Below are 25,129 nucleotides of genomic sequence, written 5' to 3' on the forward strand. Positions count from 1 at the left end.
TAAAGTTTAAGGGGATAAGTGCTGTAATGTATGTTGCATGAATTGCATTTAACATTTGGAGTAGTTTAAATCAGCTTTACATTGCCTCACTATGAAACCGTGTGGATGTTGCTTTTACATACTGCAAAAAATATCAATTTCTAATTGAATTGGGTAGTTATAACGTAATTTTAAACCACCAAGATAGAAAACTTGAAGTGCATAAGAACTACAATGACTTCAACTTTCATTTCCCCAAGAGGAAATTTGGTTTTGCAGCCGTGTGAGAACAAGAAGCAGCTGGAAAACACCAGCACACTCAGGCATTAGACACATCATGAAAAACAATAACTACATAGGTGCATCAAGTAACAACAGGTAACCGAGAGATATAAAAATGCTCATTAATCCATCATTAAACCAAAATAAAACCCATCATCAGTCATCAGGGTCATCATCAGAGTTCAGTAGTAAGATGGCCTGGAGTTATAAATATTATATTTGCCTTTGGTAACCTGTTCCTCCAGCCTGAGGGCAGAAGCTCAAGCTCAAACAAACAGAGGATGTCTCGACCCTTAGCTGCAGCTCTACTGCTCATTTAATTGCCTAATGGCAACTGTAATGACTTGTTGCAACCTGTTCTTGTCTCTTATTGAGGGATTACTAAACCAGGTGTTAAAACCAAAAAAGGGGATAAAGCCAAAGAGGTGATAAAGCCAAGAATGTTAATATATATAATTTATTAGTTAGAATGCAACACCAGACATTTTTGCTGAACTAGCATGCTACATGCTTCTTCTATTTTTTTAAAAAAAGGTTTATCTTTGGACTTTTTGCCTTCATCGGATACACAGGACAGTGGGTAGAGTCAGAAATTAGGGAGAGAGCAAGAAAGAGAGACAGTGGGGGAAGACATACAGAGGAAAGGAGCCTCAGGTCGGACTTAAACGTGGGCCGCAGACTCTGTACAAGGGGCACGTGCACACTAACCACTAGCCCACCGGCATCCCAGCATGCTATGTCCACAACAGAAACACAGCTAAGAAAATACCAGTCTTCTTTTGTTGTGGACAGAGTTGGACCACTGGTTGAGGGTTAAATGTCTGCTCAAAGCCAATTAGATAAGATAACTTGAAATGAGGGAAAACCATGGGAAACATTTTCCACTTTAATGGCTTTAAAGGTTTATGTTCTGGGTTTAAAAAGTCTGTAATTGTACACATTTGTACAGTTTGTATAATAGTCTGAATTGTTTTTGCTCAGTGTGTTGTTATTGCATACAGCCCTCACAAGTGCTAAAAAATATATATAAATTGCATTAGTCTAATTTGACTTCTAGGGCCACTTTAGCTCCATTTTGCTGCACTCTTGGCACTTTAACGCTGTATGGATTCAAAATGCATCCACTGCAATACATTATGAAATCTTAATTAGATCGGGTTCATTATAATTTAAGTGTTAAATCATGTATTTAAAGTGAGCTTCATGTATCTCAGCAGCATAGGCTGCCATTTTGTTGCCATTAGGATCTGATATTAAAATGAGAGGATGGAAGCCATATGCTGTGCATGCTTCACCAGTCGCTCATGCAGTGGAGAGGCAAATAAGGCATCACAACCAAGCACACCAACTGGGATGACAAAATGCTGCACCAAGATGATCAGATGTGCTTTATTACACTAAATTGCCTTCCTGAGCATCACATCCCTCAGTGTTTTTGTTGTAGCACAGACTGAGAAAAGGAGCACAGAGTGTCTCAGTTTAGCCTTACAGTGATGATGCTCTACTTTCTTACTAAGGCTGACTTTGACTTTCATCTTCTGTATCACATGCTTTTTCTTTTCTCTCTCTCTCTCTCTCTCTCTCTCTCTCTGCTACAGACAACCCAGGTCTTTTCAGTCAAGTTCCTGTTACCGTCCATGTGTTTGACATGAACGACAACCCGCCAGAAATAGCCACAGATGAGGAAGTCATTGTGTGTGAGAGCTCAAGGCCGGGTCAGGTGAGTAGTCACCTAGAAAATGTGCAACAGCTATCTCTGTCTTTGCATCTGTTTTTTTCCCCCTCCTCTAATCCATCATCACTGCAGACACACCACATGAGGGAAGAGTGGAAAGTTGTGCATTTACCTCACTTATGTGCCGGCTTCTGCCCTGAACTATTGTTTCCCTCAGCAGTTTTGGGTCGCTTACAGTGAGCTGAGCCGTGTAAGAGACTGGGAAGGCATTGGCTGAAGCTGCCTTATCACCCCCTCATTCAAAAACGAGTATCTTAGCAGCAAACCATGACAGCTCCAAATCGAAGCTCATTCCAGTTTGCTCTCAGTCGTCTTTGATTCATTCGAAATTAAGAGGGTTTTTGAGATATAGAGCAATCAGCGGCACGGAAATGGCTGAAAGGATGGTGGAGTAAAGAATTGGAAGACGCAACTAAATACATTTTTCTTTTTTAATCGTTTCAAGCGAGAAAAGTTTGACTTAAAGTTTGCATTACATTTGAATAACAGTTGCTTTATAGCCTCGGGTTTCTTGGCCCGGGGGATTAAGTGGGGGAGAATAATGATGTGTTAAAATGAGACAGCTTCACATCACCATTCAGAGGATAACACGTGTGATAGAACGAGCTGCACATTAACATTTTACAGTCTGTGTGCATTTTAATTGTTATGCTATGGACGTGGAAGATTTTTCTGATTGGTTAGCTGGTGTCCATTACAACTGAAGGTCAAAGTTGCTGAAGGATTATTAAACTGCAGGTCTTTATTTCGGCTTTTCATCAGTGGAAATGTTATGCCTTAAAATTATAATCACTCCAAAAACAAGTGGATATGTTTGAATTAAACTTCTCTTTCCATTGGTAAGCTGCCTTTGTCACAGAAAAAAGAAATAGCTCTGGTAAAATCAGCTACTTTTTAATTAGATGAATTGTAACCTTGTATTTAAGGCTCTCTTTAGGATTCTGATTTTTCTCAATTGGACTAAATTTGGCTGTTCAAAATGAATCTACAACTATCCATTTCTCTCATGTAAAGCCAGTGAGAAACAGGTTTCATACTGCACCAGCTGTTGTAATGACATTGAAGCATTAAAGCAACAACTACTTACTTTAAATTCAGGTCGCCATTTTAAAAAAATATAAAAAATAAATCATTGAAACAGGGTTTTTAGAAAGCTTGTGAGCTAAAGTAGGCCGCGTCTCAGCTAGCAGCTCGTAACGTTACAAAAGAAAGTTTGACAACGACTTTTGGAGTAAAACTGCTTTATTATGCGATCTTACCTGTTTTAGGTTCCTCTCAGTTAGTTTTAGAGAGGAGAAGTCTTTTTAAATTCCCAATGACAACTGAATTAATGATGGCCTAATGGTATGGATAGATTCTCAAGGAACTAGGTCACATATTTCATGGTCATCAGCAGCTACTGACTGCACCTGTGACATTCTCCCTCAGCTGATGGCTGATGACAATCAGCTGGGCTGGGAGGCTACATAGTGAGGTTGACGTTTCCTTGCTCAGCTGCTTGTGTGTATCCAGAGAGTCAACTCCATCAGTTGGCTTTTTAATGATAATCTTCGTTGTGTGTGTTTTGAAAACACATCTTCCTTTCAGCCCTTTGTAATGCCTACCAAGGGCATTGACTCTCGCTTTTCTTCTGGTTTGGCTCAAATGTTTGTTTGTCTATCATTTTGACAGAATCAGTGGGTTATGTTCTCCTACTCACTTTAAGAAACCCAATGCCCACTCATTTGCTACCCTTTTGTAACAAGTGCACTGTGTTGTTAGTTTCCCAAGTCGCAACCCCTGTCTTTCACAGTTTGTTTTCTTGGGGGGAATGTAACACTGAAGTGAGCGAAGCAACCTAAAAACAAGCTGGCAGCAGCTCAGCTCACAGGCCCTCATGACTTTGTGTAACTGCGTAAGTAGAAAGTTGGTAAACACAGATTTCTTAAATTGAAAATTGGTGTTTTAAACTGGTATTCTGAGACTTTCTTTGCAAAAATGAAAGCCTAACATGCTGTTGCTATTGCATTGTTCCCTGTACACTCCCTGTGAATCGTCAACTTTGAGCTGCAGCCTTACTATGATTTCTAGTGGTATAATGCCTTAGTCATATCCCCTGAATGTTAAAATGTAATAGACCTTAAATACTATTTTGGGTTTGGTTTTCTGATCTCAAGAGTGCGGTGTCAAAAAAAAACATCTTTTAGTGCCAACAGTGGGAGGAGGTCCTGAAAATGATGGTTCAGTGTTTTTGCACCATTGGTAGCCAGAAGGATTCAAGCTCAAAAACCCCTTAGACACGAGCAGGGGCACATCAAACTGTCATTAAAACCAAAAAATGACACAATGGAGAACAACGTTACACCCACTCAGAAATCATCCAAGCAGTGATGTTTCCTCAGGCAGGCATTTTCCAGCTAACAGCCAATTATAACGCTTCCTCTGGTTTACAAAACATCCCATTACCCTGATTTTTTAAGGAGTAATCAAGTGGTAGTTAGCTGGTATTTCACGTTGATGGAAAACAAAATCATTACAATTTTAAGTTAGGAACAATTAACACTGCTCTTCAAAGCGCAAATGCTCCCACCAGTGCCGCCCTGTCATCTGTGACACCCACACAAGTGAACTCAAGCACACGGAAAGTGGACTCTTGATACAGCACAGTTAAAGACAGAGGCTCGTGCAAGTGTACCAAGGTGCACAACAACAACAACCTCAAAATCTCACACTAAAGATAAGGAGTACCCCTAGTGACAGGGGATTTCAGATCGCTTTTCTCTACACTCCGACTTTCTGCCCCCACTCTCGCTGTGTCTTTTACCAATTAAGGGTAACAAGACGACAAAAGTGTCAGTGAGGTTGCCCTCAGAGCGCCCCTGTCATTGTTAGATGCCAGCTTTCCCCCTATCGGCACCGGCCTAATGCTCTGAAATCCTCGAGGTCTGCAAGCAGCTCCTTTTTCGGGCAGCATACACAGGTAGAGGAGAGAAAATGTTAGAGGACTGGTTGGCTGTATAGGTCAAACAAACTCTTGTCTGTCACTAATTATGACCAACAAAATATTGGATCATCAGGATCCAATCATTCTTGTGCTCTAGCAATTAAGAGTGAGAAATGATTGCTAACAGTGCAGCGGTTGCATTAATGTAGCAATGCGTTGTCTTTCCTCTGGACAACAGGTGATCCAGACTGTCACGGCGGTGGATAAGGATGACTTTGCCAACGGACAGCGCTTTTCCTTCGCCTTGCCGAGCCAGCTCCCGGTTAATCCCAACTTCACCCTCAAAGACAATGAAGGTAATTACAGTGATCAATATGTTTGTTTGCATTTCTTATGAGTTTTTGCACTGTGCCTCCCGGGGGGGGCTGCGCTCCAACCTCATTGCTCACTTTCAAATATCCAATAAGCAGTAGTGATTTCCACATACCTCGGAGCGCCAATAGAAATATTCGCTGTGTCAACTGGGTAGACATCTCGACGTCTAAATTCTTCTGAGTCAGGGCTTCTAGAAAACATAAAGGGGTCAGAGAGGTTTTGGATGTTTGCACATTGTGTTGTCAAATGGATTACCCACTCTGCAGCTCACACCCCCCCCCACCCTTCCTCCCTTCCTGGATGCATCATTTTGTGCCAACAGTGGGTGTTACCAAGGAAACAATTCCAGTCTCAGGTGACTACCTAGCCTTAGGTTTGGTCTGCAATCACAGGGCTTTTAAAAGCTCTCAGCCAGAAGATCTCACAGTTGCCCGCTGAGAGGAGGAGTTCACACCACTCCAGATGAATCTGTGAGCCGGAGAGAAAAAGAGAGAGAGAGAGAGAGAGAGAGATCGGCATGAAAACAGAGAGGAAGGGAGCACCAGAGAGATCAAAGAAATCGATGTGATAATAGGAGATAAATCTGTTTAGCCCTTGGTCCAGTTGCTTCCCACCACAAGCCTTCCCTTTTGCCGTCTTCAACTACATCAAGATGCAGAGGCAAGTTTGGCAGCCTTCATGTAAGTGGCACTTAGAGACATCTCTCAGCCCCCCCTGTCTCCCCCCTCATGCCCACCTCCTCTCCTAAGATGAAGAAGATGAATCAAACAAAGCAAGGATCGGCTGCAATACTGACAGACATCCCCTGACAGACGGTAGCAATATGATTTCTGACAAGTGCCAATGCAGTATTAATAGTTATTTGTGCAGTACTTTGTTTCACTTTCACACATATTAATGCAGTAAAAGGTCTGAAGAAGGAAGCAACTGAATGAAAAAAAGTTCCCATGGTTTGTTAAACTTGTGACAACACCGGTGTCACTGATAACATCAGATATTGAACGTCGCTGCTTCATTGTCTGTAAATGGCTTTATGCTGCATTCACATGTTTTCAGGCAGGCTGCAGACAGCAAACAAGATATCATTTAAGTCGTACAAAGATTACAACTTTCTCCAGTTTTTTTGTCTGCCAAATGTTATGAGTTCTCTCACTCTTGGGAAAAAAAACAGCTGAGCAAAAAAAAAATTAAATTCAGCAATCCTTTTCCTGTGCTGTCCAGATAGGGTTTTCCGTCTGTCGTCTAGACTCCTGCTACTCTGAGCCAAAACTCTGCTGCTCATAATGTACTCAGCAGACACTCTCAGTTTATAATTGTAGCATCTGCTGTCTGACTTTATGTTAATACTTGCTTTTAAGGAAAGTAAAGCAACATTTGAGGTGGTGGGCAAGATAGGTGATTGATGTACATCCAAACATGTAACACTAGTAAGCCAGTTTACTGATGCTGATGCTATTGATTAGCAGTTTCTTTATCATTTATTATAAACGCACAGCCCTGTTAAGGACTCCTTAACCAGAAAAACTAGATCAAGGCTTAAAAACCAAGGACACCAGAAAATATACGACACCACTCAAAGATAAGGTTTTAACCCCAAGCATTATTGCTTGTAACTCCCCACCCCAGGAATAATCAAAGATAAATAACGAAACAAATGAAGCAAACGGAAATATAGACTCCGACTCGGGACAAAAGAACAAACGATGGAAAGGCTCCGAGCCAACCTCGCAATGGGCAGTCGCTCTCAACACCTCCCCCTAACACTACCTACTGAAAATGAATCCTAAATAGGGAAAGAAGAACAAAAAAAAGGAGCGCCGAGAGCTCCTCTGCCCCCTGCTTCTCTAAATCACCTGTCCTACCTGAGTGCTAAGGTGTGCATCAGGCAGAAAGAGGAGGGGGAGCAGAGAAAGAGCAGGTCACACATAAGAAGCCCATCCCCTGGTAGGTCCAACCCTTTTTCCAACTTTAGAAACGTAAGACGCCACACTGAGAATTTCTCGACTCTGTATTAAATCCGGAGCCAATGTGGCGCTAACTCTTTGAGGCTTTTTATTTTGGCTTCGCTTTCCGACTGTGACTACGTTGTTTTTTCTGTGAAAATTTGATAAATATATGTGCTTATCTTGTCCCTTTTATTGCTCTGGGATGATGCTGAGAATTCACGGAGGTGTACTTCCACTATTGCCTCCAAAAAAAAAAAACTCTTGCTGATTTACCATATGTTGTGTTAGGGAGTCACAGTGTGGAGCTAATAGGAGCTAACGGTGAAAAAATCACTTGTTAACCAATAACAATCTGCCCAAATGATGCAGTTTTTTTCCCTACTACTGTTGCTCAATGTTCATCTGTCTGTGTAGTAGGATGTCTGCCAGATAATGTGAGTCACATGATAGTTTTGAGCTGTTAAACATTGAAATTATGTCCTCCATTGCCATGAAAATAGTGGTGCATAAATGCTTTGTGAGGTAGAAAACTTTGTAAAGTGGCTGATAATATTTTGACCAAATTATTACAGACCTTTTGGACCCTGGCAGCGGGTTTTTTGGTCGGGGGTTAAAGCTCTTTAGAAGGTCTTTGAGGATGCATAGGTGTCAGATGAGGACCACAGTAAGAGCAATTCCAAGCCCTCCATGGATTAGTGTCTTTGGAGAGGTCTGATTGGGAAACCAGGTCACCTACCTGGAGCAAGGCGAGTATGTGATGGTTGGGTTAGGCTGGGACTACGTCAAGTGTGCAAATTACACTCTTGAAATACAACATTTTCAATCCATACGGCTGCCCTTTTTAAAAAAAATAAAAAATAAAAAATGTCCCACTGTAGCTAAAAGATTCTCCTTCAAAGAAGTTGTTAGATTTATTACAACTGAGCCGTCTGCAGCAAAAATATTCCCCAAACATTCAGGAAGGAAAATGTTCTCTCTTGAAGGATTGATAACAGTGTTTCTTTAGCTCATGCTGTTTGAGTTATGGTGCCTTTCTGTTTGGCTTTTTTAGCTCGTTCCGCACACCATCCCACAGGATCCTGTTTTTTCTCACACTCAATCTGTGATCTAATCCCACGTGGGCCCGGCTGATTATGTGTCATGACACGGGAGGAACAATTTATTCATGTTTTAATCATTCGACAGAGACGAATTTGAAAGAAAAGGATCGGGAAGTGGTGGGATCCAAACCCCCACTCTGTAAGGGGGTCCTTGTACTTCTACTTACAGCTTCCTTTCTCTTATCAAGAAAGCCGTTGAAGATCGTGTTCTGATTTAGAGCAACAAACCGGATGGTTAGTTGACCACATGAAAGCGAGGCAGCAGCCCAGCAGAGCCTACAACTTGTTCTGTTTGACCACAAAGTAACTCCACTAGAGCAGCTAAATGCCTTGATCAAGGGCACCTCTGTAGACAAGGACTGTGGTTCTTGCCTTCAATAGCCTTCTAATATTTAATTTAGGGGCTGATATACAATAAGAGAGAAATCTTCAAACACTTGATCATTAGTTTAAATCTGATATCAGAATATTGTCATTGAAATGTTTGTAAAATTAACCTTGTGTTTTAAATCTGCCATGTTTTTGTAATTTAACATCCTAATATTTAAAACACAATGCCACAGTGCAGCTTTCAAACTTTTAACACCTAGCTATAGCATCGTCTACAATTAAAGTAATTTATGACTGAAGATGTTGAGTGTAAGCAATGGTGGACAGTTACTCAAGTAATAATCTTCCTCGGCAACTTGTACTGGTATTGATTGGAGTCATAATTGACAAGGAGCTTCTATACTTTGGCTCAAGTAAAGTTGTTGTACTCTGTGCACCACTGAGTTTAAGAGAGGGTAGCTTTTAAAGGTCACATATAATACCAAATGCACTTGCCATTGGTTTCTAACACTAATACGTGTCCCTAGTTGTCGACAAATCCCCCAAGTATGAGAAAATTCCACCCTCTCCGCGATTTGTCTGCTCCACTTTTCAGAAAATGTGTGTTCAAACAGGCCATTTGGAGATTTTCCCTTCATGACATCACAAAGGGCAGTAACCCCTCCCCCTGGTGAGTGACACTCCCACAGCTAGGTGTTTGTTCTGCCCTCTGAGTCTGCCTATCCACATGAAACACATAGGGCAGGGTGCAGGGAAACCCAAAGTCACATCGACTTCCAAAGAGGGGGTGTGGTCAGACACGGCTCATTTGCATTTAAAGCAACAGACACAGAAACAGCCTGTTCCGAGCAGGGCTGAAATAGAGGGGCTTATAGGTATGCTAAAATTTAGTATGGGAGAATAAATTGAGCAAGAAACTTAATAGACAGGAGTTCTGAGACTTATTTAAACTGGTTGATAAGGAGCTTACTGTGTGATCTTTAAAGTTTAGGGCATGTTGTTGAATACCAGCGGTTCTGGTTGCTGTGCATGCTTGGGAAATCTCACCTACCGTAGCATCTGTGTGCTAACTTCTACGTATGATATGAACAGCAAAGCATTTTCTAACTCACCATTTGGTGACCAATTTAAATGATGAATTCTTTTTATTGATCCATATGGCAGGACTTCTGCTTCCTCCTCTGATTCCGACTCACACGACTCAGACATACTGTTTAGCACTGCTCCAGACTGATCGTCATCTGCTCAACTCCAGACAGAAAAAGCATTTTGACTTGCTTCTTGGAAAGTCAATAAGTTTCATTTCTGCCTCAATTTATGGTGCCTGCCTTGTCAATCTCCCAAATTGCTACAAATTGAAGCCAGATGTTCTGTGGCTGGAAGAACCACCCATCTTTTAAATTACTATCACACATACGCAGCTGTATTCAGAAGTACCGTAGAACTTTGTTTAATTGCCCAGGCTTTTATTTGCTTAAATTTATGAAATTGCCTTACTCTAACTGGGACAACTGTCGATACAAGAAAGGCCTTTAATTGTTTTCATGAAAAACTAGTGCACAGCAAAGATGGGTAAGAAGAAAAACCAAAATTGCAAAAGGAAAAAAATGTTGGGGCTTTTAGAGAGTGGAGAATGACATGGGTTGAAAGGAGCCACAGGTTAGATTTGAACCCGGGCCGCCCGCTTCGAGGACCACAGCCACTGTACATGGAGCGCGCCTTAAAGACTCGGCCACCAGTGCCCCGTAAGATTGCAAATTTAAACCAGAATAAATATTAAACTGTGTGAAATTAGTCTCATTTTTGCAACTTGAAATGCGTTTAATTGAAACCTGTCTTTATTTTTCAAAACATGAGACAACAGGCTAGTAAAAGGGGCCGAGTCTTACATTGGGATTGGCTTGTATTTGAAGTTGTACGGTACATCAATGCAGTAAATGCAAAAAATTCACATCACAGTATTTGGCATCTTGGTTACCGTTTTGGTTCTCGATTATGATCTCTGATGCTTGAATTGCTTGCTCACTGTCTTATATCATAAAGACAATCAAAAGTCTACAGCCACCTAGAATGTTCCATATGAGTTCTTGTTTTTCTCTCAGTTCTTTTTTGAACACCAAAAAAAACAGTTCTCTGAACTTTAAGCCGCTGCACTCTTGACTTCATGCAGCTTCTGTCATCTCCAGTCGCTTGCAGCCCGCGTTCGCACTCGGAACATAAAAGCAGTGTCAGAGTCATATCGCATCCTACTGCCACTGTGTATTAGAACCTATTTATTGTGAGAGAGAGGAGAGAGACACAATGTACCGTACTGTTGACTCCTGTGTCTGATAATTAAAGTAAGCCCTTCACACTCCGAGCAACTTCTTTCGGTGCTGTTGTAGCAGACCAACAGTTGGTAGCCGCTCAATGCCAGAGCCTAATACACCCTCTGTTATTGTGCAGCTGACGAAAATCCCTCTCAGTCACTCACACGGCTAACTCCATCATGACCTCCTTTCCTCCTCCGTTCCAGCACACTCACAAAAGAATCCTCATGAACTTGGATTTTTGTGCAAAGTTTTTGCATTACAAAAAGAGAGGATTTAGTTCGAGTCGCTCTGATATGTATAATGACTACCTTTTAATTCTAAAAACCAATGATACCTGTAATTGATTCCTCCTCCTCTCTTATTTCAGGTAATTTAACAATCATGACTTTTAAAAGAATCAATTACACCATTTTGGGAGGCCTTGTCTGTACTTGCAACCATATCGGATTTGTTAAAAATATATTCTCTAAGTACAACTGGTTCTTTTCTCACAGCTCCAGCTCTGCTTATCAAAGCAAAGCGACTGAACGTCAATTTGTAGCTTAACAGAGAACATGCAGGCAGTCTTAGATTCAGATCAAGGCCTCTTCCTTGCTGTGGCACTGGATCTTTGTTTGCATAGAAGGCCTGTCATGCAGACGTGTTGATGAAGCTGAAACGCTGAACGTGCTACAATAAATACAGGTCAAACCTCCTACGGAGGATCAGGAAACCATTAAAGCTGAGAAACAAGGGGGTGACGCTTCTACTCTGCTGCACCGGGAAAGCACTTTGTGGCAAACCTGTTCTGTTAAAAGCCCCTTAAATACATTCAACTTGACTGTGCCCACTTTGGAATGACTGAGAGCTGAATGCCTCTTTGATCTCCCTCTCTGTCACATTGTGATGACATTTGCTTCTAAAAAGGCAATTAAACAGGGGCTATGATCTCTAAATAACCCACATACTTAAATAGATCAATTGATTTCTGCAGGCATCTTCTTCCAGTGTGCATACAGAAGACCTTATAATATTACAGTTAATCAGCTGTGTTGAAAGGAACACTGTCAAGCCGCTGATATGTGGGACGTTTAATTAGATTTGATGTCATTCACACTTCACTTGGAGTGGGTGTTACACTCGTACTTTCCAAAACAGGGACTTTCTGCTGAAACAGCACGATGTGTGCAAAAGAGGGCAGACGACTTGTCTCATGCTGGTTTTGTCAAAAATAGCAAAAACAAACTGTGAAAAATGTGTCACATCCTCACATTTGACTAATTGATTTGCTTTCAAATTATTCAGGCAAAGGAACGGGAGGTTTATTGCTCAATAGTGATACAATCAGAGACGTCTGGTATAAACGGGCTTGCAGGGCTAAGACCTCACATTCTTACACAGTAAAGATGAAGATTTCAAATACATTTTATTTGTAGTTTGAGGAAACCTTGATTAGCAGCCACACCTAATAGTTAAAGGAAAAACACAATAGCTCTTTTTGGGCTTCATTTTATACAGCCCAAGAGCCTTGTAGCATCCTCTTCAATTCACTTTGGTGGTGTAAATGAGTGACAGGTGCATGCTGCCTTGATTTGTTGATCATTTGGGCTAAATTGATTAAACCAACAGCAGGGGCGTTTCCAGATGGGGGGCAAGGGGTGGCATGGATGAAATCTGATTGGCCACCCCAGTTGCCAATCTGGAGATGCCCCTCGCCCACAGGCCACCAACTTCTGACTAATGACACAAATGCTTTACAGACCATAGAGATGCAAAGTAACCAAATTAGCATCTGTCAATGTAAGAAACCATCTATCTTACTGAACATTGATAGTAGAATAGATCATTTCTGAAGATCACAATTTTATTCTAATAGCCTGCAAACTGCAATTTTCTTGATGTGTTAGCATCAAGCTAATGAACTAAGATGTATACCCCAGTCCACCAGTGATTAAATGCTCCTAATGGAGAATAATTCACCAGCCACCACTGGACAGCATTTACTATTTTTCCTTTGCCTAGAGTGCATTAATTCTTATGTTCCTTTACCTGATCATTTGAAGCCTTGTCCGTTTCATTTGCAGCCTTTTTGAAGCACTTTGTAACTTGTATTTAGAAAAAGTTCTCCATTTATAAAGGTTATTATTACTGTAAACAAACCAATATTGATTTTGCATCCGATTTCTGTGTGTACAATAAATCAATTGAACAACATAATAGCAGTACTCTGAAGTCCCCTTTGATTGTAGCTGTAGAAGCGTATAGGTTAACCCATAATTAACTTAAACAGGGAAACACAATGGAACAGAGATGCCTTACTCTGATGGTGAGAATAAGCTGAAACCAATGCAGTGGGCAGAACATATTGTGTGCTTTTTCACACAAGCAGCCCGATCACTGACTGCTATCTGTTTTCACTGCTGGGCATGTTTTGTTACAGTAAGCCTGACTGAGTCAGACTAATCCTCACTGAATACAGGAGCTTCTTTTAAAATAGGGCATTGTCATGTTTGTGTCTTAATATGCATAAAGTCTATTATTTCTACAAAGAATGCTACTAGCCCTTTGAAAAATACTGATACATTAATCATTAGTAGAACCTGCCCCGTAATAACTCATTGCTGCATAATGTGTTGTGTGCCCTGTTGTGTTTGGCACAGAAGTTTGGTATGCGACTGGTTTTGCTTCAGAAAGCCCCTATGAACCAAATGATTACAGTATAATTGGTGTAATGCAGACTAATTACAGTCTATAACTTGGCACATGTGAAGCATACTGTGTTGCTTATGCAGTATCAAACCCAGAATGCCTTGTCAGTATGTTGGTGCTTAATGGATGGTTGGGAAATGCAATTATATGAAATGCAACAATATTAAAGTAAACTATAGGTTATGAGTAGAAATAACTATATACTCTGTTTAAGACTAAACATGTAGTTTACACTTTGCTTTAAGTATACAGAAGCATATTGCATTCACATGTGAACTGGATAACCATCTTGGAAATGTAAGTTATGAGGTGCTTGCATTGCTCAGCACAACATCAGCAGCTCAGTTTGACTCTGTGGGGATCCAGTATTTTCAGCAATTGCCTTACTGTAAGCTGATGGAGCCAGCATTTCAGAAGCATCATGTTGTATCAGTGAAGCAGATCTTATCGGCACTTAACGGAGTGGGGTTAGCATCTGAACTGTAAAATTACAAGATGCCTGTGAAAAGTTGACAAACTAAGAACAATGTCATCCATCTAACCTAAAGACACAAGTATCTCCCCATGTTTCAAACCCAAACCAAAATAAAACTGTGGTAACCTGAACAGTCTGGGAATGTTTGTTTTGTCAAGTGGTCCAAATGAGACCATTGGTTTGGATTTTGATGGGACACCAGTGTCTTGTTAATTCAGGGGGAAAAAAGCAGCAGATTTGTTTTTTAAAGGTTTAACTCTATATCGTGCCACGACAATGTATGTTGTAGTCCAAGTGGCAGCTGGAGAAATGTTTCGTGCTGAATCCCATCAGCTGCACCTACACACACCCACCAAAGTTCACAAGGAACCCATCTAAGTGCATGTGTAGGCAAGAGTGTGAAGTCTGTGGAGATGTGGTGGTGTCGCGTGTGTCTATTGTTGGCATATTCATGGTTAGATTAAATCACACCTCATTTGTTCAACAGTTAGACAGCTAAATTATAAAGATATTTGTATTGTTGTATAACTTAAATTAATATGCAGTCTGGCTTCTTGTATATCACACTTTTTATTCGAAATATTATTTTCAATGCACTTTTTCACAATTAATTTGCACCTTCCTTCCTTGTATAGTTCTTCATTTGAACTTACTATGCAGTGGTGGAGTTCAGATGGTTTCATTTTTCTTTTGATATTCCTACAATGTGTTTGATTGGGGGGGGGGTTAGGGGGATAGTTGACTAGAGCTGCAACAAAAAGTAAAGAACTTATGCCATGTATCTTGCCAATTTCTCAAGCAAAATGTTCACAAATCCCAAATGTCAGATTTGTATGCTTTTTGTTTGTCATTTATGATATCAATGAAGAATCTTTGAGATTTGGTTTGTTGGCTAATCTTTAGAAGCAGGTTAAAGTTGTCTCCTTGAGCCATGAGGACATTTTCTTTTAGCCTTTTGCAAAGTTTATCTTTTTTTAGAATCTTAACTGTGAATGGAATAATACTGAAACAACAAGCATATTAATCAATCACAATCAACCAATTGTTGACTTTAGCTGAGTTAAGAGTCACCAAAGAGATCATAGTCTAGTCCCGCAGGAATTACCATAAAATATCCTAATTTCTTCACAACACTGCACTCCACTTTTTATTTCATCTGCAGCTGTGAAACATCACTTACCTTCATATCTTGATGTGGAGAGACATGAATGCATAAGTGATCCAAAAGTTATGTAAGTGATGCTTCACCTCTCATGCTAATGATTTGGAAGAAAAAAAATGAGGCCATATGCCAGTTAGTGGCTCAGACTCTGGCTTGACGAACCCAATGCCGAGGGTGTTTCCTCAGAGATGTCGTATACATATTAATGCATTTCTTTTATGTGATTGAAAATCAGATACTTGGATGAAAAAAAAAGAAACCTTATTGCTGGTGATCTGCAAAGTAACACATTAAAATGATCCGCGTGATTTTAAACGAAGTGTGACATGCTTTTAAAAAGCACATTTTCCATAATTTCTTGGGTGGTCACCTGCCTCTCACATCACGTACCGCCATGTAGCAGAGCTGTCACAGCACACTTAAACTCTGTCTGTGCTCACTCATGCACTCTCTCCTGGTATGTGGCTGCTGCGAGCTGCAGATGGCCCATCTCACTGTGGCGTTAATCAACAAGCGCACAGCTCTCCTCCACCCACCTGCGACAAGAGGCGGTTTAATGTGAAATTAGCATGACATAATTGATGTGCACTTCCTCGTCGCGGTCTGTACAAGGACCTGTGGTGCTGCGGGTCTGTGATTCAAAGTGTACAGGCTGTGAGGGCGAACACGATGTACACACAGAGCCTGCTTGTCTCAGCCTCTGCCTCCATCCTCTCTGCTATCTCTCTGTGGCTTGCAAACACCTCCCCCCCCCTTCCATTTGCCTCCCCCTCTTCTCCTCTCATTTTCCGACTCCCCCTTCTCTCCTCCTTATTTGCATCCCTCACTCTCCACTCTCTCAAACCTCCCCCCCCCCACCCATCTGCTTGCTGATACGGTGATACTGCGAGTCTGACTTAATAAAGCTTGAAGTACGTGTTGTCATTCCAACTGTCGATCATTATAATTATTCATAGATGGAGCTGAGATTGGAGTGGGAGGCGAGGTCTCAGAGCAGCAGCTCGATAGTACAGCATAGCGGAGGTGTTTTTTTCACTGGGAGGAAAGGAAGAGGTTGTCTTGTGCACGATTCAGCATTTTCTTTTTGTACTTAAAATATCTTGTGAATATATACGAGCATGAAATGTGTCATCTGTGAGTTAGTGGTTACTGGTCATGTGAGGCACCGGTTAGTCATACATATACCGGATATACCCAGCTATGTTTTTTGAATGAACAGAGATGACTGAACATGTGCTTCAGCTGTTGGTTTTTAAACTGTGAGTTATTCCTTATCCCATTGTTCGAAGCAAAAGGTGTAGAGGTTTGTAATAAATCTCACTGCACCATGATAAACACTGTCCAGCATATACAGACTCTAAGCAAAAGCATTCATGTACAATACATCACCAATATCAAGGACAGGTGAAAATGTGGTGAAAATGTTTAAAAAAAGATACCAACTCAATGTCATGCCCGTCTTTTTTTCTCTGACAATACTCTTCTTGCTGTTATTGAAAGTATAGAGAACATTACTTTAGTTGTGTCTGCATTTACAAGAAGACGCAGCTAACAGAGCTGTTCTTGTAATAATTCAAATGCACGCTGAAGATTTGGAAAATCTCATGCAGACTTAGATGCACAGCAGTAAAATGCAATGTAGTCATCATTAAAATAAAAAGTAGAATTTGTCCAAGGCAATTAATATTGATCAAAGATAAAAGTGGGCCCAGAACTGAACCTTGAGGTACCCCCTTGTATATTTGTAGTACGTCAGAGGTAACACCTTCTAACTGAACAGCCTGAGTTCTACCAGTGAAGTAGTTTTTCAAACCACTCAACAGTATGGTCTCAGAACCCTGTAGCTTTAAGAAAAACTAATGATATGCTGTGATTAACCATATCAAAAGCCTTGGAGAAATTAAATTAATAAAAAAACAATGAAAAAGCTCATCAGCCCAAAGAGACCTCTTTGAGTTTGTTTTATTGGCAAAACCAACATTCTAAAACCTAAAAGCTCATTCATTGTTTGTAATGACAGCTTAATGCAGAAAATCTGCACATTTAGACCGCTGGAAACAGCCAATGTTTTACAACTCGAGTAGAAAAAGCTCTGTCTTTCAATACTTTGTACTCCATAGTACAGATAAATGTGCTGAGATAACCCCTCTCTCACACAGCCTGCATGTACAAGTCAGCATTGCGTGTAAGACACTTAATGGTAAGGCCTCAGTCCATCCAAGCTTGGCTGTGTGATGGCCTTCGAGTGGGTCTAAGCTTCTTAGCATGCTCGCCTTTGCAACAAAGTGCTTAACAGCCCTGACAAATTTGAAAAAAAGTTTTGCATGTAATGTTGCAAAATGAATCAACTGCCCAGTGGCAATTTTTGTGTAGATACAATGGTGGATTTAAACCTGGGAATGTTGTGCTTGTTTGGATTACAATCTAGCCTTGGCAGCTAACAAACCAACCGTAACAAATGTTAGTGTGAAGCTTTTATTTAGGTATGTATTGCTGTCTTGTATTAAAAAATTGTTCCAGGTTGGCTGGTCACAAGAAATTTTGGGGTTTTGATGATTGAAATTTACCTCCCTTTTTTATTCAGACAACTGTAGTTGTTGTAATTTTGCAGGATTCTGTAATTCAGAGACAGTAGCAGTAATGATATACATCTCAGAGGTGGTTCTGGTGTTATATGTTTGTCTTTTAGGCCAAGGAAAGTATTTTATGTCGTGGTTATGATGTAGTCTTGATTACCTTTAGTCGTGGTCATGAAGTGGTCTTGATTTAAGTGGTCTTGACTATAACTCCTATGTCCATTAAAGTTAAGTAATCTCACATTCTCTTCACTTGAAACATCCTTTTTTTCAAGCTTTGAAACCAATCTCTTCTCATAATCTGAACACAAACAAGTATAAGACATTTTGATTTAAGGTACAGATGCACTTAATCTACTGTCAGCTGTTCTCATTTTCTTTATGACATTGGTTGTTTCTTTGGATTAAACTTAAAGAAACTTCCTAGAACTCTGCTGGAACTCATTTTGTGCTGCTGTTGCTAAAGCAGTATAGACAAAAAAAAGTCAAGGGTGAAAGTCAATGCAGCATTGTGACTCTGTTTCGATTGGAATCTGTGGATAACTAGACAATAAAGCCCAACAGAGAGTTAATGGAAGCTCTGTCAGGGTTGCTGACCTTGTCTTTGTCCATGAAGGAGTTCTTAGTTCTTCTAATGATTTCCTTTAGCATATGAATACATGTATTTAAACATACAGTATATACAATTGTATTCATGGGTTTAGATTTCTACAGTTTTTATGTAACCTCCCTCGAGTTTCACGATTCAAAGGTGTCAAAATAAACTTGGCTGAACACTGAAGGCTGCTGCAGAAATATATAAGGCATTGGCATGTAGCCCGCTGTGTATGCTGTACTGTAGATATCCCATCTTTATGACAAACAAGTCAATAAAGGGATGTAAGAAGGAATTCAGAACGTCTTTTCATCCTTCTTTTCAAGAGTTTTGGTGTTGACTGGACTTGTGTGGCACAGGCGTTTAGTGTTCATCACTGGGATTGTCTACTTACATATCATATCATTCACTCTAGTAGAAGTCTACCTAAGAAAAAGCTCAAACAATACAAGAAACACAATATACCCTTTTCAATTCACCTTTTTTTCATGTGGATACAATTGTTGTACCTGTGTTTATATTTGCTTCCTCTTCTTTATTGAATTCCTCTCCTGTTTGCTTTAGCTCCTTGCAAATGTAGCCTTTTCTATTTTATTTTACCTGCCCGATATTTTCCATTAACAGCGTTTCTGCACAGACCAAGGTGAATTGTGCTTTTGCAGTAACTTATAATAGTAAATGAAAAACATTGAAATTAATTAATTAGCCTTGAAACACGGGGGAAAACTACATAGATATGTTTTCTCTTTCAGATAGTTTGAAAGAAAAAATCAAATTCACAATGTCAAACATTATGGGTATGTTTCTTTTAGATGACATTTCTTGCCTTTAATTAGACAACTGTTGTTATTAAAAGATAATTGCAGGCTTAAATAAAGGACTATCATAATTGAGAAGAAAGAGGAAACCATCAATTAGTCTTTTAGCCGAGGCCTCTAATTTTCCTTCATTTCTTTTCCTTCTTTACAGACAACACAGCAAGCATCATCGCCAGGCGGCGGCGCTTCAACCACCTGACCCAGGAGCTATACGAGCTGCCCATAGTGGTGTGGGATGGTGGGGAGCCATCGTTGAGCGGCACCAGCACCTTGACCCTGCGGGTGTGCCCATGCCAGCGCCACGGCAAGATTCGGATGTGCCAGGGGGAGGCGTTCCTCTCCTCAGCAGGTCTCAGCACGGGGGCACTGATTGCCATCCTGCTGTGCATCGTCATCCTGCTGGGTAAGCTGGGACAGCCACTGTTGGGACTTGCAGCAGGGGGGCAGCTGCCCGGGGGCCAAATATCCTCAGGGCATGGACAGAGGAGATGAACCATAAAAGTCAGGGAAGGGTGGAAAGGGTTTGACAAGGGCAGGGAGAGGAGGGAGGGATGAATAGACATGTGCAGACACAGGTAGAATTCAGAATGAGGGTAGAGAGAGTGGGAGAGGGCAGGGGTGGTGGAAAAAGAAGAAAAAAAAATGTGAAGGACGGAAGAAAAGGAGGACACAGGAAGGAAGTAAGAAAAGTAGAAAGGAGTTGGTGAGGACAAAGAGAGCATAGAAGAGGCGAATAGAGTTTGCAGGGTCAGGGTGATTCAGAGAGGAGGTGTGCACAACTGAGAGAACACTGAGAATAAACCTGCAGTGGTTCGGGAGGGAATAATGACTCTGAGAGACCAGCAGCGGTGCTTGGTAGTTGTAATTCAGCAAGCTAGCAGGTGCTTAAGACCTGCATAGCAAACAATACGACAGGAAAACAAGGTTGATTATCACAGATACAGAACTTTATTTTTTCTTCAAATAGCTTTAATGCACATAAATATACAAATAAACATTCCAAATGATATTCAACAAAAAAGCACCTGTGGCTCGAGTAAACATCTGACTTAAACGATATGGTCGAGCTGATTGCTGTTACTGTTATTGGACTCAGCAAAACACGACACTACCTAGCAGCTGCCTACAAGCTGTGGTTAATGTTAGCTGGAGGCACAAAGCACATGACTCAATGAGTTTCTTTAGCTCACATTGCCAACTTACAATACAAACACTGCGATTAGTCTGTGAATTGTTTTCACCCGCATTGTCAACCCTCACTTGTTCATCAGTCCATAACCAGCTAACTAGCTTTATCAGCGTTGTGACATCAATTCAGATATTGTTTCTACTGCTTATTTAGAAATGTTAGATTCACTTCAGTCTGTTAATGTTCTCTATAAGATAGGAAGATGTGGGATGATTTCAACCAACCAATTAAATGGCAGAAAAAGGCAGTGAAGATCAACGGTCATAATTAACATTGCTTGAACTATTATCATTTAGTTTAGCCCCTCTTTCATGTTGCCATTGCTGAGAGCAGTGATGGTTTGTGTTTGGAAAGGCAGCTTGAATCAGAAAATCAGATTACACCTAAATCACATTTGTTCATGATTTGAATTTGCATTCAAATGCGGTCTCTCACTGTGCAACCGAACCTTCCTTCCCCAAAAACACCCCCTGCCTGGCATGTGTTTGACATGGCATGTTGCGAATAGAAGAGTAGAGGACAAGCGTGGAGGAACGTGGTGACAGCCAGCACAGATAGCACTCGCGTTGATTTCATGTGTGACGGATGTGTTCTGCAGCATGAATACCAAACTCCATGTGAAACACAGAGAAAATGAACCATGCTAGCATCCATGTTAGCAGCTCATTGCTGCACCCAGAAAAGAAACTCCAGTTCAATGTGTGTGTCTTGTGACTACAGAAACCAGTCTTTGTGATTACAGCACATGATTATAGAAAATGTGGACATTGAGGTGGTACAGATAAATTGAACTGATTAAATTTACCAAAGCGAACATTTACCGTTAGCTAAATTCAAAGTGGGATGGGATGAGATGTCATGGACCAATTTCTACCTCTCCAAACCAAACTGCAGGAGGACATGATTAGACCAAACTGTCTAATAACACAGCTTCACCTTCCCCTCCTCTCTTCAGTGATTGTCTGTGGACATTAGCGCGTGAAGGTTATGCATATTCATACTAGCTGTCTTCCTCCTCGATGCCAAACCCTCTGGCTGAGGCGAACAAAAGGCCATCACCACTGTTTGGAGCAGACGCTTGAGTGAGAGACACACACGCTGAATCCCTAATTGTCAGCACAAGGCTACTTAGGACAGAGAGAGGGGGAGAAAGAGACACAGGAATAAGACAGGGGGCTTATCACAACTTTTTTTTTTTTGTGTTGGACCCTTGGTGCGTTTTGGGTTCACACTTTCCAGTTACAAGCCAAGCGTCTCACACATTACTCACCTAAGTGACCGAGGTTTGCTAACCTGTTACACTGAGAGTTTTACGATTTTGTCAGTGGGTCAGTCAGTGGAAATAACAGGATCAGTCATTTCACTTGCCTGCAGCATTTCTTATTCATTGTCGAATGTCTTCTCTGATAAAAAAAGAAATGCTAAAATTGGCTGTCCTGGGTGTATCGTCAGAACATCCCCAATTGAATAACCGTCTCTGTTAACGCTAAGCATGAAGTCTTAATACTCATTGGACCTGTTTACACCTGGTAGTAACGTGATCGCTATCTGAATCCATTGAAATTACACCCCTTTGCATTCTGACCAGGTTATGATAAGAGGTATTATTAAATGTTTCCTGCTATCATTGAAATCAGATCAAAATATGCAAATTAGTTAGGCTAGGCTGGCAGACTCTAGATAGGATGCGTTTCGGGTCAGTGGAAGCAATGGTATAGAGACACACCATTTGTTTTTTTAAATCCTTTTTATGATGGAAGACATGCTAGCTGTTCCTTCTACTTGTAGCATTTACATATTGCTTAAGCTAGCTAAAGTCCTTGAATGGATCTGAAAATTTTTAAGAACGCAAAATTAATATTAACATATGGGTGCTATCCAGACACTATTTCTATTTCAATGTGATCTAGCTGATTCATGGCAGTGGCAAAGTCAGCGCATCATTTTCCTTATAAATAGAATTGGCATACCCTTTCAATTCTTTGACATCTTTGAACACGATTTGTTTGTGTCAGATAGTTAAACGTCTGCCAGATTAATGTCCATGTTATACCTCTGTGCCTGCTAATGAGCCATTTTAATTGGGCCTATGGTAAGGGCTCAACAAGGACTACAGCGTTCCTTTGAGCTGGTTTAGTTAATAATGCCCTTTAGACATGACTTAAAGAACATAAAAGATTCATAAGGAGATCATTGTTTCAATTATACTAATTACGTTTCAAATGAAATGGTGCGGTACAGTACTAACTGTTGGTTTATTTGCTGCTTGAGAAGCATCCTCATGGAGTAGCTACAAATACATCATATCCCTAAAATCTGCTAGACCTATGTACAAATTTCAAATCTCAAAGTCAGTTCTTATTCCAGCACCACAAGTTAAACGACATGTAGGCAAACTGGCACAAACACAAAGAACAAATATGAAGCTATTTAAAAACGGATTTTTCATTTGCCAATTTAGGTAAAAATTGACATGAAAACCATTGTTAAAAAGATCCATGATGAATGTGTTTCAAAAACACAATACAGCACATTTGGACTGGTAGCTGATTTAAAACATTGTAGTTTTAACTTTGCAGGGTTGTTTCCTTTGTATTTAATTTTCTCTTTCATTCAGTAAATGTTTTTTGTTGTTGCTTTAGCCATGTTATTCCAAGTTACCTGAAACGGCATGGTATTTAGATCAAATACATTATTTTACATTATAATATGGTCCTCCAGAATTCCTGCCCAACCTCCCATAACCGGGGTAAATGCAGCATAAATGAGACTTCTGCAACGGCTTCTGCTGCAGTAAACAGATAGCTGTGGTGTGGACTAATGCTCCCTGATGCAGTAAGTAGTACTCTGAGCAACAGTTAGAGCTCAACTGGCCTTGGCTAGGCTTATGAAATGACCTGAATACTCCATTGAGGGAGCATTAATGTAGCAAGTGCATTACAATATGGTGTGTATAGTGGATAGGAATATACTGCAAATACAAGTAGATCATGAACTCTGGAAAGTGAAGTCTGGTTTATGAAATGCTGGTGAATAATGACGGTGCATTAACTGAGTGCCTGGGTTTTTATTATATTCTGGCTGTTTACCTCAAAACTACTTTGAGGTCTTTAAAAGATTGTGGGAGCAGGAATAGGCCAAATATGAAGCAGCTTGAAAATATGCATGGGGGAAGAAAATGAAAAAATTCTTACTGCTGCTTACCGTGATTGACCCAGCTCACCTGCACACTCTCACATCCTTGCATTGTGTAATTGGTTGCTTTAAACAAGTTTGGCGATAAGCACTGTCCCACACAAATTGCATTTTTCACCCTTTGCAACCCCACTTGGGGTGCCAATGCACTAGGTGGAGTGGATTGGAGTGAATTTTTTCTCAGAGATTAATCACATGCAGGTTGCAGGGACATTTCATTTCAAGGCACTACACTGAACAATGAACAATATGCAGATGGATAAATATGTGCAAAATAACTTTCCATAGGGGTCTTATGTAGATGTAAGCACATTTTTAGCCAGTAATGAAATAGTTTATTTGGTTGCATTCTAAAGTTCGCTAAACATTGCCTAAGCGGTGTTAGTAGCAAACACTTCAATTAAAATCATGACAAATGAAAAGAGAACAAAGGTTACTTGTCTTGTAGAAAAGCTCATCGTAAATGTAGGTGGACCCCCATCATATAACTTAAACCAAAAAGTCATCTTGGGTTTATTCATTCATAGTTTACTCACTAGAAAGTCACAAGTTTGATGGCTCACGACATTCCAAAAAAACAGCACAGCAAAGAAAATAAGAGGGGTTTTTTTTGTATTGTGGCAAAGATTTAGACTGGTTCAACCTTTTGCATACGATATTGTGTTTTACCTCACATCTCATTTAAATGGGTGTGACCACAAATTCTGTAACATCCAATTTTTTTCCCATATTCACCATTGCAAGGTACCTTTATGGTCATCCTCATGAAATAGGGATTTCACTTATCGTTAAGGTTTACAGTTTAACGATCCATATTTAGTTTTGGTCCACTTGCTCAATACTACCACAATTAGAATGGGATTATTCTCACCTGCGCAAGTGAATTTAAGAATTAAAAGGCTCCTGTGTTTGACTCAACATCTCAAGTTTGGTGACAATACACTTATAGTCTGAGGCTTAAATCTTCCCCTCAAAACTGCTTCATAGTCCGTCTACAGCCTTACTCAGTTACCACAAAAATGTATCGCATGAGTGAACATAATAGATGAGCCAATCTACTGCATCATTGCATCTTGGAAGTTATGCAAGCTGAAACCTCTCCCTTCTTATAATCCACAGCCACCCCTTTTTTTTATTTTTTTATTTATTTGCTTAATTAATTCCTGAGGGTAAATTCTAGTTTACACTTGTTGAGAGACTTGCTTCTAACACTCATAGGTCTGGAAAATGCACATGCACAAACAGGACCTGTGGCCATGCAGTAATGGAGATATGTCAGAGTGGGGCTGCTACACAGGGAGGGTGCCAGGGCTCCTCGGCAGTAGTCAGGAAGTGATCTAGCACCTCTCCAGCCAGCAGACCAACTTCCATGCTTAGGCCCACAGACTGAGCTACTGCCGCCCCCAACCACCTCCCTGTCTCTCCACTGAGTGCTCAACTTTTAGTCAT

The 25,129-nt window shown here is 40.6% G+C and overlaps 1 protein-coding gene across 2 annotated transcripts in view; it reads left to right on the plus strand.

Annotated features, from left to right (window-relative positions):
• Positions 1-25,129, plus strand: part of LOC109992537 (cadherin-18) — a 189,208-nt gene that overhangs the window by 162,012 nt on the left and 2,067 nt on the right. For both annotated transcript variants that reach the window (XM_065949050.1, XM_020645202.3), the window contains exons 9-11: positions 1,860-1,981; positions 5,158-5,275; positions 19,448-19,699. In XM_065949050.1, the coding sequence (XP_065805122.1) occupies positions 1,860-1,981; positions 5,158-5,275; positions 19,448-19,699 (492 nt within the window). The remainder of the gene's footprint in view (positions 1-1,859; positions 1,982-5,157; positions 5,276-19,447; positions 19,700-25,129) is intronic.

The sequence above is a fragment of the Labrus bergylta genome, chromosome 20, assembly GCF_963930695.1.
Source record: "Labrus bergylta chromosome 20, fLabBer1.1, whole genome shotgun sequence".
Classification (NCBI taxonomy): Eukaryota; Metazoa; Chordata; class Actinopteri; order Labriformes; family Labridae; genus Labrus; species Labrus bergylta.